Source organism: Enhydra lutris, unplaced genomic scaffold (assembly GCF_002288905.1).
Source record: "Enhydra lutris kenyoni isolate GAN:26980312 unplaced genomic scaffold, ASM228890v2 scaffoldscaffold60, whole genome shotgun sequence".
Classification (NCBI taxonomy): Eukaryota; Metazoa; Chordata; class Mammalia; order Carnivora; family Mustelidae; genus Enhydra; species Enhydra lutris.
The window spans coordinates 4,964,833-4,979,932 of record NW_019154144.1 but is presented as its reverse complement, the minus strand read 5'-3'; the positions used below and the strand labels follow the sequence as shown (position 1 = coordinate 4,979,932).

The 15,100-nt window shown below is 35.4% G+C and overlaps 1 protein-coding gene across 5 annotated transcripts in view; it reads right to left on the bottom strand.

Moving 5' to 3' along the window:
* The window catches only part of LOC111158551 (PDS5 cohesin associated factor B), a 133,555-nt gene that overhangs the window by 31,477 nt on the left and 86,978 nt on the right, over positions 1-15,100 (bottom strand). For all 5 annotated transcript variants that reach the window (XM_022520648.1, XM_022520649.1, XM_022520652.1 and 2 more), the window contains exons 22-23: positions 13,819-13,955; positions 5,799-5,922 (exon numbers count right to left, since the gene is read on the bottom strand). In XM_022520648.1, coding sequence (XP_022376356.1) covers positions 5,799-5,922; positions 13,819-13,955 — 261 coding nt within the window. The remainder of the gene's footprint in view (positions 1-5,798; positions 5,923-13,818; positions 13,956-15,100) is intronic.

Genomic DNA, 15,100 nt, shown 5'->3' with positions numbered 1-15,100 from the left:
TTCCTCCTCTCTCTCTGCCTGTCTCTCTACCTACTTGTGATCTCTATCTGTCAAATGAATAAATAAAAAAATCTTTTAAAAAAAAATTATATACATATAAAAAAAAATAAATAAGGGGCACCTGGGTGGCTCAGTCGGTTAAGCATCTGCCTTCAGTTTAGGTCATGATCTTGGGGTCCTGGAATCAAGCCCCTTATCTATCAGACTTTCTGCTCAGCAGGGAGTCTGCTTCTACCCTCTCCTTCTCCCCCATACTGGTGTGCGTGCTCTCTCTCAAATAAATAAATAAAACCTTTAAAAAAAAATAAATAAGCATACAAATTTCGATTTATTATACCAAATACCTTTTAGAAAGCATTCTAGCTTTCATAGAAATATTATCTATTATCTACCCTCACACTCAACAATAAAGTTAATGTTAACTCATCTTTTTGTCAGTATTAAAATTCCCATGCAGGAAAGGAATCTTCATTATCTGATTATTTACCATGAAAATGCTCAATTACTAACTGTGTATCTCAAATATATTCACGAATGAGCACATCATTCATTAAAAAAATTAATCTCCACTAACACATCCCTCCCTCCTACTCAAATACATTTCCAACCAAGACCATGTTTTTGTCACTTTCTCACAAATCATTCAGGATCTAACAACGCAAATTAATTACTGAATCATGGCAAAAGTAGCAGGATTCCAAAAAGTCATTAAAAAGAAGAGAAGAACTGTTAAATCATTTGCAAGCAACTGACACAGTAATAAAAGATGAGAAAATTGACAAGAATTATGACAAACAGGTACATCAAATAGAATCATCTGAATTAAGATTTAAAAGATGAGTTCCTATGAACTGAGGAAGTCTTCAAATGTTTGTTTTTTGCAAAGATGATTACCCTTTTAACTGTTATAAAAGTTAAATGTGAAGTACAGAATAGAGTAATACAATTTTTATAAGAAAAAATACACTCAGAAAAGTAAACACTTGATACTTTCATGGTTATGGTTATAACCAATATTTGGCTCAATATAAGGAAAAAAGGAGATGGTGTCTAATACTACACATTTTCCTCCAAGAAAAAGTTCCAATTAAAAGCTTTTATTCATTACTAACTGTGAAATTAATTTTAGTCTGCATCTTACATATATTCACTTTTAGTGGCCTTTTCTAGTAAAAATTATCCACAAAACTACTGATGGTATCTTGCAAATAATTCAGTTATTTTGGTATTGCATTGCATTATCAATAATTATATATTCTGTTCTCCTAAGAGGTTATGTTCTTGAGGGCAGTAGCCATGACTCACTCATCTCTGTATTTACAGAACCTAGAACATAAAGCACATAGTTCATGAATTGCATTCAAATTCTAAAATACTCAGCTAAATATTAAATAATATTAAGATTCATATTATTTTTATTTCTCCAGGTTTACTTTCTATTCAAATATATAACAAAGGCCTCTGAGAAACAACACTACCTCTAAAAAGTTCAACTCAAGTAAGAGAAATAAAGCACAGGTACATAAATAAAGAAAACACAAGGCATGCATGTATCAAAGGACTGCAGATAAAAATTTGTGAGGAACAAAAATGAGACCAGTTCTAAGAATCTGAGCAAGTTTTATGGAGAAGGTCGTGTTTAAGCCTTGATTCACAAAAAGGGTCAGATTGGATGTGTAGAAATGGGAGGGCGAGAAGAAAGTCAGCAAAATACAGGCACAAAATACAGGCACAAAAAAGAACAAAATTATTCAGCTTCACTGACATGAGAGTAGGTCAAGGTAGTGAGTTAAAAAAGATTTTTACCCTAAAGATACAAATGTAGTGATCCAAAGGGGCACTTGCACCCAAATGTTCATAGCAGCAATGTCCACAACAGCCAAACTATGTAAAGAGCCTAGATGTCCACCAACAGATTAATGGATAAAGATGATGTGGTCCATATATACACACACAATGGAATATTATGCAGCCATCTAAAAACCCTGAAACCTTGCCATTTGTAATGATGTGGATGGAACTAGAGGGTATTATGCTAAGTGAAGTTAGTCAATCAGAGAAAGACAATTATCATACAATCTCACTGATATGTGGAATTTGAGAAACAAGAAAGAAGATCATAGGAGAAGGGAGGAAAAAATGAAACAAGATAAAACCAGAGAGGGAGATAAACCGTTAAGAGACTCTTAATCTCAGGAAACAAACTTAGGGTTGCTGGAGAGCGGTGGGGGCGGTTAGGGATTGGGTGGCTGGGTGATGGACACTGGGGAGGGTATGTGTTGTGGTGCTGTGAATTGTGTAAGACTGATGAATCACAGACCTATACCCCTGAAAAATAATTCCCTATATATTAATAAAAAAATTTTAATGTATATTTGGGTCTACAAATTAAAAGGGCTTGAATGGCCAAGTTGTAAAATATATGCAATTTTTTCTTTTTTACAAGTATAAGGTCCTAAATATTTTTGAGTGGGGGAGTAATATGATTGGAACTATGATAGAAAAATTTTACTCACAGTGGAAAAGAAAAGTCTTACAATAGTCTAGGTCAGAGCTAATGATGATTATGGTGGTTAAGAATAGTTAAGAAGGGCGCCTAGGTGGCTCAGTGTGGTTAAAGCCTCTGCCTTCGGCTCAGGTCATGAGGCTCTCTGCTCGGCGGGGAGCCTGCTTCCTCCTCTCTCTCTGCCTACTTGTGATCTCTGTCAAATAAATTAATAAAATCTTAAAAAAAAAGAATAGTTAAGAACATATGAATGAAAAGATATAGTAAATATAGGACAGATTATCCACACTTTTGCAACAAGTTGCAAGGACAAGCAAATAGTCAAACATAACTCATGCTTTTCAATCTAAGAATGCCATTTGGATTTACTTAATGCTTAACAAGGCTCTACATCTCACTAAAGAGTAGATTTGGGAAAGATTATGAATTTAGTCTTCACATTGACAGAACATAAAAGTTTGAAATTTCTGTTTAACCTCAGATGTGGGACCAGACTCTGACTTGAAAAAAGTTAATGTTGCTAATATGGGAGTCACCTATATAGAAAATGAGATGGCCAAAAAAGAAGGTGTAAGTGGAAAATTTAGTCATGGGCAGATCCACATAGAAAACATACATTGATAGGGGCTCCTGGATGGCTCAGTTGATTGGGTGTTTGCCTTTGGCTCAGGCTCATGTCATGCTCTTGGGGTCCTGGGATCAAGCCCCATGCCAGGATGTTCCCTGCTCAGTGGGGTGCCTACTCCTCCTTCTGCCCCTCCCCTCCAATCATGCTCTCAGGCTCACTCTCACTAAAATAAATAAAATCTTTTTAAAAAGAAAGAAAACATACACTTAAAGGAAAGGAAAACAACCCAAAATGAAGTCAGAGAATTATGACAAAATTCAGGAAATAGAAACCAAGAAGAATTTCAAGAATAAAGGAGCAATGAACTCTGTCAAATAGTGCAAGAAGAACATGTATAATGAAGACGAAGACCACGGGATTTGAGGCTTTTTAACAAAGCATTTTTGAAAAACAAGAAAGGCAAAAGTCAAAAGAATAATTATTGAGGAGTGAGAGATAAGAGGGTAAGAGAGACAAAGATATGGATTACTCTCTGAGGTCTGAAGGTTTAAAAAGAAGAGATAAGGGCACCTGGGTGACTCAGCTGTTAAACAGCTGCCTTCGGCTTGGGTCATGATCCCAGGGTCCTGGGATTTAGCCCCGCTTCGGGCTCCCTGCTTAGTGGGCAGTCTGCTTCTACCTCTCCCACCCACCCCTGCTTGTGTTCCCCCTCTTGCTGTGTCTTTCTCTGTCAAATAAATAAATTAAATATTTTTAAAACTAATATAAAATAATAAAAAGAAAAAGAAGAGATAGGCAAGTGGTTTACAAGAACAACAAAATTAGGGGAAGGTTTTGTTCAGAAGAGGGTAACTGCATGTCTGAAAGTTGTAAGAATATACTAATAACTAACTTTTAACCATTAGCATATGTTCCACAGTCAACAGAATTCAAAAAAAAATCTTAAAACTTAGGGAATTTGAACTTCCTCCTTCGGAATTTGGTGACTGAGATAGTAATATATAACATGTATTATGTTAGAAAATCTCTAGAAGTTCGTAAGTGTGGATGCTTTTCACAGAGGACACTTTATAATTTGTACATACTTCTTACACACAGTAAGTTTCAAACAAAGCCCATTTCTTTCACATACTTCCACACTTCTATAAAAATTTCCACTTCAATATTGGTAGCACCAATACCCTTAGAAATACCAGACCAAGAACATGATAAGTCAACCAACTGCATGAATCATCAATTAAAAAAACAATAATTACAAAGGTTGTTTACTTCTAAGAAATCTAATATAAACTTTTTAAACAATTTTCACTCTCTCGCAAAATAAGATTATCTCTAAAATTAAAAATGAGGAAAATTAAACCAGGAAATTATGGACTCACCAAAATCTCATTTTCAAATGGCTTAGTTTAATACCTGAATTACAACACTAATACTAAAATAAATTATAAACAAGATTTGGAAGAGCTATTTTAAAGACTAAAGCACCAAAAACTGACAAAATGATTAAAAAAACAAATGATCGTTTATGTCTAGGGGTTACACATAAGCACTAATTTTTAAATAAACAGAAGGGTGGAGAGAAAAATTATAATTATCCCTGAAGTAACTGCCAAATTCTTATACATAAAACTACTTGGAAAAGAACAGGAAAATTCAGTGTAAAATGACCAAATAATGAATTAAAAACTCACACTGAAATATATTTATTATTAAGGAAGTCCTTTTTAATTTTCTCAATGATGCTAAAAACTTCCAAAGGGATACAATTCAAATATTATATTACTCTAATAAGAAATCTGTAAGACAGGAATATGAATCCACGCATATCACTGTTAATAATCTGAAAATTTAACTGGCTTGAATTATAAGAAATGCTTCTGACCTAAAATTAATCTATACCGTATCTTTATAAAACTGTAAGTTTCTGTGTATTTTTTTCTTCCATTTAAGAACTATATACATTCAAAGTCTCATTATTAACAAATATTCTAAATCTGTGAATTTGCCGACTCACTAAAATTTATTTTCAGGGTTACTGGTGAGTAAATGAGTACAGCAACAAACACATTGAATCGTCTGACCAATATCCCAGCTGAAGCTGAACAAAGCAAAGTTTTGCCTGTTATGTCAGCGCTCGTATTAGAAACAAGTGTCCTTTTCACAGTCTATCTAGTGCCACATTTTTTTGTGTTTTTGTGCATTTGTTCGTGATTTTGTTGTTTAAAAGAGCTCCCAAGCGTAGCGTTGTTCAGTGTTCCTAAAAGCAAGAAGGTTGTGATATGCCTTAGGAAGAAAATATGTTAGCAAAGCTTCATTCAGGCATGAAATACAGCTCTGTTGGTCATGAGTTCAATGTTAATGACATGACTATAATATTAAATAATTTTTCTTTAAATTATATACTGATAGACTGACAAAAATGTTGTGACCAGAGGCTAGGAGAAACCACCCCTGTATTTTCCTCATAAGCAATGGTTCAGTATTTGCTTATTCAATGATTCGGGTGACTCTGTAGAAGAGAACTACTACAAACAACAAGAATCAAATGTACTATGTTAGCAACCCAAAACTTAAACCACAGTTTTAGAACTCTGAAACATTACGCATGAATATACTTTCCAAAAGGGGACAATTCAAAACTTTTATCTCTACCATCATAGTGGACTTTTTTCTTCCTAAAAGTCAAAGATATAAAGTCACATTCTATATGGCCATCCTCCTTACATTGATAGCTAATGCGCAGAGCTGATACTGTTCTAATGTGATGATTTCATGATAACAAGGTTCTTGTGCCAGTTTCACAATAGCACTCCCAGCAGCAAGTCTCAGACGTGACATATCTGGTTTACTAAAAAATAAGCAAGAAAGAAAGTTAGTTAGATTTCTAAATGTCTGCACAAAAACATTCCCATTTGCCAAAAAAAAGGATCAAAGACAATTTAGTGATAATGACTATCCTATTATGTTTACTTAACTTTGACAGATGGTGTCTAATACTACAAAACTCTTCTCTTGAACATAGTCTATACTAAAGTCATTTTATTCCTTCATCCTACACAAAACAGCTTTTAGCCAAGCTTAGAACAAATCTATTTGTATGTTTAGTTATTGGGTCTAAAATCTTTCAGTATGGATTTTTTTGGATATGTGTTTACTTACAGATTAGGTACAAAAATGTCCTAACGTGTTAATCAAGTCAACTAAAACTAATGTTCTAAGTACAAAAGAAGAATGAAAGAAGGCATAGTGGAAAACATCACAAGTTTTAGTTCAAATTCAACTTTCCAAATATTACCAAGAAGCTTCTTTTAAATTTAAGAAAACCTCTGCTTAATGGGACACACCTCAAAGATTAGTAAACTCTTAACTAATAAAAATATCTAAACAATCCTTCCTTATATAGTGATATATTAGACAAATCCTGAAAAGGATGGAAAGTTGTAACTTCTTAACTAGGACCCCCTATGTTCTTCCACAGTAAAAGATAAAATATTCATAAAATAAGTATGTGTCTACCATATATACAGCACTGAGAGTGACATAAAAGACACATTCTTGGTTTTCTACAATCTAATGATCTAATTGGTTTAAGAATGCCCCCTTATCTTCCTAAGGATTATGTAAAAATACTGACTGAATGAATGTCAACATTTATAAGGTTCTGAAGTTACATGTGCCAGAGGTGCTATTTGGTACATCAATAGCAATATTCCAAGTAGCTATTATAAGGTAATTCACTTAACCATTATTAAAGTAAAGTCCGTTTTTCTTACTGTAGTTTATTTTCTATAAAGATAAGTAATTAAATTACATACTTACAACTAAGTTTTTGAAGACCAAGTTTTTACATAAAGACATGTTTTATTTAAAAGTGAACTGGGGGGGAAGAGCAACACAACAGAGGAGCAGGAGACCTGAATTTCATCTGGTCCCAGGAATTAAGCTAGTTAGTTATCAAACCATTCTGAACACCTACAAACTCAACAGGTGATCAAAAAAAAAGAATAGCAGCAATTCTATGAACAGAAAAGAAACAACTTTCTGGAAAGTAGGACATGTGGAGAAGTGAATCTGAGGTGATGTTTGGGAAAACAGACCAAAGAGGAGGGAGCCTCCCTCAGCCAGCTACGAGCAAGTGGTAGAGCAACAGAGCACAAAATCAGAACTTTTAGAAGTCCCCTCTGCTGAGGGACATCACTCCAGCGGTAAACTAGGGGTTGGAACCCTCGCTGGGACAGTGTGATCTCAGGATGCTCAGGGTTACAGAAGACTGGGGGGTGCCCGAGTGTGACAGAGCTCCAAAGTATCAGAGCAGGGAAGCCAGCTGCAAAGACAGAGCCGAGGAGAGGGCTCTCAGCTTGAGGATGCCATAAACCATGATCCACATCACAGCTGGGCCACTACTCTTTGAGCAGGGGCCCAAAAAGCCACAGATATGGGGATGCTCCCCTTCCTCCCCGCTGGAGAAGTGGCATGGGAGCACACCACAGGAATCTGCTAGGTTCAGAAACTCCAAATGGGGTCATATGCCAGAGATAGAAATGCTAGGTAACAGGCCAGGTGAGTACGGAGTATGGCCAGAGACCAGGGAGACAGGAGTGACTGACTGCTTTTTTCTAAGGGTGTACTGAGTTCCTGGCTCCTCCTGGGCCAGAGACTGGCAGGCCACCATTTTCATTCTCCTCCTCCAAAGCTGTAGGGAAAGCTTTCAGAGAAAAGCTACCAAGAGCAAACCAGAGCAGATTACTTAGCCTCGCCCCTGACAAGGGCAGTGCAGTTCCGCCTCAGGCAAAGACAACTGAGAATCACTGCAACAGCTCCCTCCCTTAGAAGACCAGTAAGAACTCCAGCCAAGACCAAGTATACCAACTTCAATGCTAGGGGAACACAGCACATAGAATTCATGACTTCTCCCCATGATTCCTTAGTCTTTCAAAGTTAATTTTTTTAATTTTATTTTTTTTCTGTGTTTCTTTTTTTTTTTTAATTTTTCTTCTTTCTTTTTCAACCAACATCTTATCTTACCAATTCCCTTTTTAAAAAACTTTTCTAATTTTCATTTTTACACTCATATTCTATCCCTTCATTGTATTTAACCCTATTTTTGTATACATATAAGTTTCTCTTTCTTTAGAATTTTGGTATACAGTTTCTTCTCTAGTGTATGGCTTGGTTCTATTATCTTACCTGATCACATTCTCTAATTTTTTTTCTTATTTCTTTTTTAATTTTTCTTTCTTCTTTCAACCAACTTATCTTATCAATTCCTTTTCTAAAATCTTTTTTAACTTTCATTTTTACAATCATATTCCATCCCTTCATCGTATTTACCCATAATTTTGTACATATATAAGTTTTTCTTTAAAATTTTGGGAGACAGTTTCTTCTAACAGACCAAAATACACCCAAAATCTAGTGTGTGGCTCTGTTCTATTCACCAGCCTAATAATATTCTTTTTTTTTTTTTCTTTTCCCCCCAGTTTCAGGTCTCTTCTGATTTATTTAATATATATTTTTTCTGGGGTCGTTGTTACCCTTTGAACATTTTGTTCTCTCATTCATCTATTCTTCTCCGGACAAAACAAAACAGAAAAACTCACTTTAAAAAAAAAAAAAAAAAAAAAAAAGGAACAAGAGACACTACTGAGTGCCAGGGACGTAATCAACATGAACATTAGTAAGATGTCAGAACTAGAATTCAGAATGACGATGATAAAGAAAAGCCCAAGCTGGGCATGAGAAAAGCATAGAAAATACTAGAGATTTCTTCTTTCTGGAGAAATAAAATCTAACCAAGTCGAAATTTAAAAGGCTATTAATGAGACGCAATCAAAAATGGAGGCTGTAACTGCTAGGATAAATTCTCTTCTGAGAGAATTAGTGATATAGAAGAACAAATGATGGAGAATAAAGAAGCTGAGAAAAAGAGATAAAAAACTACTGGATCATGAGGGAAGAATTTGAGAGACAAGTGATACCATAAGATGAAACAGTATTAGAATAATTGGGATCCCAAAAGAAGAAGAAAGAGAGAGGGGAAGAAGGTATATTGGAACAAATTACAGTGGAAAACTTCCCTAACTTGGGGAAGGAAACAGGCATCAAAATCCAGAAGGCACAGAAAACCCCTCCTCAAAATCAATAAAAATAGGTCAACACCCTGATATCTAATAGTAAAACTTACAAATCTCAGAGACAAAGAGAAAATCCTGAAAGCGGCTTAAGACAAGAGGTCTGTAACCTACAACGGTAGAAACATTATATTGGCAGCAGACCTATCCACAGAGAGTTGGCAGGCCAGAAAGAACTGGGATGATATATTCAGGGTACTAAACGAGAAACACATGCAGCCAAGAATACTACATCCAGCTGGGCTGTCACTGAAAATAGAAGGAGAGAAAGAAAGCTTCCAGGACAAACAAAAACTAAAAGAATCAGCAATCACCAAACCAGCCTACAACAAATACTGAAAGGGGTCCTCTAAGCAAAGAGAGAGCCAAAAGGTAACATAGACCAGGAAGGAACAGAGACAGTATACAACAATAGTCTCTACATAGTGCATACATACATAGTACAACACAATGGCACTAAAATCATATCTTTCAATAGTTACTCTGAATGTAGATGGGCTAAATGTCCCAATTAAAAGATATAGGGTATAAGATTGGATAAAAAACAAGACCCATTGTTATGCTATTTCAAGAGATTCATTTGAGACCCAAAGATATCTCCAGACTTAAAGTGAGGGGGTGGAAAACCATTTACCAAGCTAATGACATCAAAGAAAGCCGGGGTGGCATTCCCTTTATCAGACAAATTAGATTTTAAGCCAAAGACTAAATAAGAGATGAGGAAGGACACTATATATTTTAAAAGGGTCTATCCAACAGAAGATCTAACAATTGTAAATATTTATGCCCATAACATGGGAGCAGCCAACTATATAAACCAATTAATAACATAATCAAAGAAACACACTGACAATAATGCAATAACAGTAGGGAACATTAACACCCCCCTCATTGAAATGGACAGATCATCTAAGCAAAAGATCAACAAGGAAATAGGGGCTTTAAACGAAACACTGGACCAGACGAGCATCACAGATATTCAGAACACTCCATCCCAAAGCAACAGAATACACATTCTTCTCTAGTGCACATGGAACATTCTCCAGAATAGATCATATCCTAGGTCACGAATCAGGTCTCAACAGGTACCAAAAGACTGGGATCATTCCCTGCATATTTTCAGACCACAATGCTTTGAAACTAGAACTCAATCACAAGAAGAAGCTGGAGGGGCGCCTGGGTGGCTCAGTGGGTTAAGCCTCTGCCTTCAGCTCAGGTCATGATTTCAGGGTCCTGGGATCAAGTCCTGCATCAGGCTCTCTGCTCAGTGGGGAGCCTGCTTCCCTCCCCCCGCCCCCCGCCTGTCTGCCTACTTGTGATCTCTCTTTGTAAAATAAATAAATTCTTTAAAAAAAAAAGAAGGAGAAGAAGAAGCTGGGAAGAACTCAAATACATGGAGGCTAAAGAGCAACCAGGTTGACCTGGTTGAATGGGTAAACCAGGAAATTAAAGAAAAATTTAAAAAATTCATGGAAACAAATAAAATTGAAAACACATCTGTTCGAAATCTTTGGGATGCAGCAAAGGTTGTCCTGAGAGGAAAGTATATAGCAATACAAGCCTTTCTCAAGAAACAAGAAAGATGTCAAATACACAACCTAACCCTACACCTAAAGGACCTGGAGAAAGAACAGCAAAGAAAGCCTAAATCCAGCAGGCGAAGAGAAATAGTAAAGATCAGAGCAGAAACCAATGAAACAGAAACCAAAATAACAGTAAAACAGATCAATGAAAGCAGGAGCTGGTTCTTTGAAAGAATTAGTAAGATTGATAAACCCCTAGCCAGACTTAACAAAATATTAAGAGAAAGGACCCAAATTAATAAAATCATGAATGGAAGAGGAGAGATCACAACCACCACCAAAGAAAATACAATTATAAGAACATATTATGAGCAACTATATGCCAACAAATTAGACAATCTGGAAGAAATGGAAGCATTCCTAGATACATACAAACTACCAAAAGTGAACCAGGAAATAAAAGGAAACCTGAACAGACCCATAACCAGCAAGGACAATGAAGCAGGAATCAAATATCTCCCAACAAACAAGCCAGATGGCTTCCCAGGGGAATTCTACTAACATTTAAAGAATTAATATAGATTCTTCTGAAACTGTTACCAAAAACAGAAATAGAAGGAAACCTTCCAAACTCATTTTATGAGGCCAACATTACCTTGATCCCAAAACCAGACAAAGGACCCACCAAAAAGGAAAATTACAGACCAATATCCCTACCCTAATGAACATGGATGCAAAAATTCTCACCAAAATACTAGCCAAAAGGTTCCAACAGTACGTTAAAAGGATTATTCACATGACCAATGGAGATTTATTGCTGAGCTGCAAGGTTGGTTCAACATCAACAAATCAATGTGATACAATACATTAACAAAAGAAAGAACAAGAACCATATGATACGCTCAACAGATGCAGAAAAAGCATTTGACAAAATACAGCATCCTTTCTTGATTAAAACTCTTCACAGTATAGGGATAGTGCATATATACCTTAATATCATCAAAGCCATTCATGAAAAATCCACAGTGAATAGCATTCTCAATAGGGAAAAACTGAGAGCTCTTCCCCTAAGGTCAAGAACATGGCAGGGCTGTCCACTATCACCACTGATATTCAACATACTACTAGAAGTCCTAGCCTTAGCAATCAGACAACAGTGAATTATTGGGACTTTATCAAGATCAAAAGCTTTTGCATAGCAAAGGAAACAGTCAACAAATCCAAAAGACAGCCAACAGAATGGGAGAAGATATCTGCAAATGACACACCAGATAAAGAGCTAATATTTCAGATCTATAAGAACTTATCAAACTCAACACCCAAAGAACAAATAATCCAATCAAGAAATAGGAAGACATGAACAGACATTTCTGCAAAGAAGACATCCAAATGGCCAACAGACACATGAAAAACTGCTCAACATTACTCGGCATTAGGGAAATATAAATCAAAACCTCAATGAGATAATGCCTCCCACCAGTCAGAATGGCTAAAATTAACAAGTCAGGAAACGACAGATGTTGGCGAGGATGTGGAGAAAGGGGAACCCTCCTACACTATTGGTGGGAATGCAAGCTGGTATTGTCACTTTGGAAAACAGCATCGAGGTTCCTCAAAAAGTTGAAAATAGAGCTACCCTATGACCCAGCAATCACACTACTGGGTATTTACCCTAAAGATACAAAGGTAGCAAACCAAAGGGGCACATGCCCCCAACTGTTTAGAGCAGCAATATCCACATAGCTAAACTATGGAAAGAGCCCTGATGTCCATCAACAGATGAATGCAAAAAGAAGATGTGATACACACACACACACACACACACACACACACACACACACACACGAATATTACGCAGCCGTCAAAAAATGAAATCTTGCCATCTGCAACAAGAAGGACAGAAATAGAGGGTATTATGCTAAAGCAAAATTAAGTCAATCAGAGAAAGACAATTATCACATGATCTCACTTATATGAGGAATATGAGAAATAAGGCAGAAGATCACAAAGGAAGAGAGGAAAAAAATGAAACAAGACAAAACCAGAGAGGGAGACAAACCATAAGAGACTCAATCTCAGGAAAAAAAGAGAGGGTTTCTGAAGTGGAGGAGGGTAGGGAGGTGGGTGGCTGGGTGATGGACACTAAAGTGTATGAGCTAGTGAATTGTGTAAGACTGATGAATCACAGACCTGCACCCCTAAAACAAGTAATATAATACATTATATGTTAATAAAAAAATTAATTAAAAATAAAAAATAAAAGTGAAGTAATATAATTCACATGTATTTGTAGAATTCAAATACACATTTGATTTCATTAAAGAGTAACATGAATAAAAACAGGTGAGATTAGATCTAAATAAGCACATAAATAATGACTAATTCAATTATCATAACAGCTAGACAAGATAAGTATAATCATTATCTCTATTTTATAAACAAAGAAACTGAGACATAAGGAGGTTAAAGTGATTTGCTGGTATATGGTAGTGTCAGGATTTGAATCCAGGCTCCAGGGTCCATTTTTTCAATCACCATACTAAACTACCTTTTTCAAACAAAACAAAGTACATGTGTTTATATAATTTACATCTAGTACACATTTACATCTAGTACAAATTTTACATCTAGTACATTTGCAAGTATTTATACTTCTGGAAATAGATTCAGTAAGTAGCCTTCTACCTAGTGTGTTCTTTTTCCTTCAGACATTAAGAAGAATGCAAAATATCAGTTACTGATAAATTACTAACCACTTTCCTATTAGATATTTTAAAAAGTAAATATCTATTGTTTAAAATATTTACAATATATAGCAATACTCTGCCTCTGATATATGACTGCCATTTTGAAATAACCACTGTACAAAAGCATATTACAATAAAAATATATGCACACATACATAGGAATACTACTTTTGTATTTTACATTTTATACTTTTTTAATTATGTAAATTAGCCAACATACAGCACTTCATTAGTTTTTGATGTAGTGTTCAACTAATTACTTTCTTAAAAAGAAACTGTACCATTAGAAATTACACCAGATACTAAAATATTACACAAGAACTTTGAAATAATAATTACATACCTAATTTTCCCCTGTTCTGTCAAGTCTCCATCACTATGCAATATTGTAGTTAGCAATCTTAAGGTAGATGTTCCTGATTTACTGTGATTATTTTTCATTCCAAGAAGCCATCGAACCATCATTTTAATAGCCTGAATCTATTTAAAAGACAAATTGACAAATACAACATTACTACATTTTAAAGAAATTCTGTATCCACCTTAAATAAAATGAAATGGTTTTAACGGATGCTTTTTAAGAAAAGTAAAGGAAAAAAGAGTCATTCTCTTCTTTATATATCAAGATAACGGAATGTCTTTAAGATGTTTTACCCTCCCACCCAGGCAATTGACAAATGAATGATTTAACTAAAGACTGGTTCTTTTTGATTTTTTAATGTTTCCCCACCATAATTTCTGTTCTTTAGAACCCACAGTAAAATGTTAACTTCCCTAGTCAGAAAACTTAACTTCCCAACTGCAAATTATATCCCATTTTTGTGCTACATTTTATAATTATGAAGTACTTAAAATTAAGTACTTTAAACCCTGTTATTGCCTCTAATGTTTCTAACAACTCTTTTTGATGGGGTGCATATCACCTCTTTTTCACATATTATCTTAGCTTTCAACAGATCTATGTCTTAGCAGCTGAGTGGGTCTTGAACAGTGGCATGTGGCAGACACTCTTCAGATCCCTTTTCTGGGCCATTTATTAAGCATAAGCTTAACTGCAGGAAGCCTGCCTTCTAGTCCAGAGTTGCTTGACCTACACAAAACTGCTGCTTGACACCAATGCTGAGAAAACAGGTTTATACTGGAACTCAGAAGTATCAAGCATCATTCCATCAGCTACTCTATAAGGTCTGCAGAAACAGTATTAGCATCTGAAACCGGAATAACATAACAAAGTAGTTCCTAATATAAAATATAAACCAGTACACGCATATATACATGTCTGGATTTATAAGAAACTACAATGAGAAAAACAGTATTTAACATATTTGTTCCCGGCCTACACACCTTGGACAGTGGACTGAGATGAGGTCTACATGACAGACTATAGATCATTTTAGTAAATCAATACTCTCTACACTAGTGATAAGTAGTTTTTATCTATTACTTCGAATTCAAGGACTAACAGGTTGAACTTTTTTAAAAATCAAAACAAAAGTTTTATCAAATCCCACGGAAAAGATAGTCTTAAAACCTGGACGATCATTTTTACTTAACAGGAGAATGTACACAAGAGAACGGGCAATGTCTTTCACCCTAAAAGGTTGATAACTAAGAAGCAGCAACTG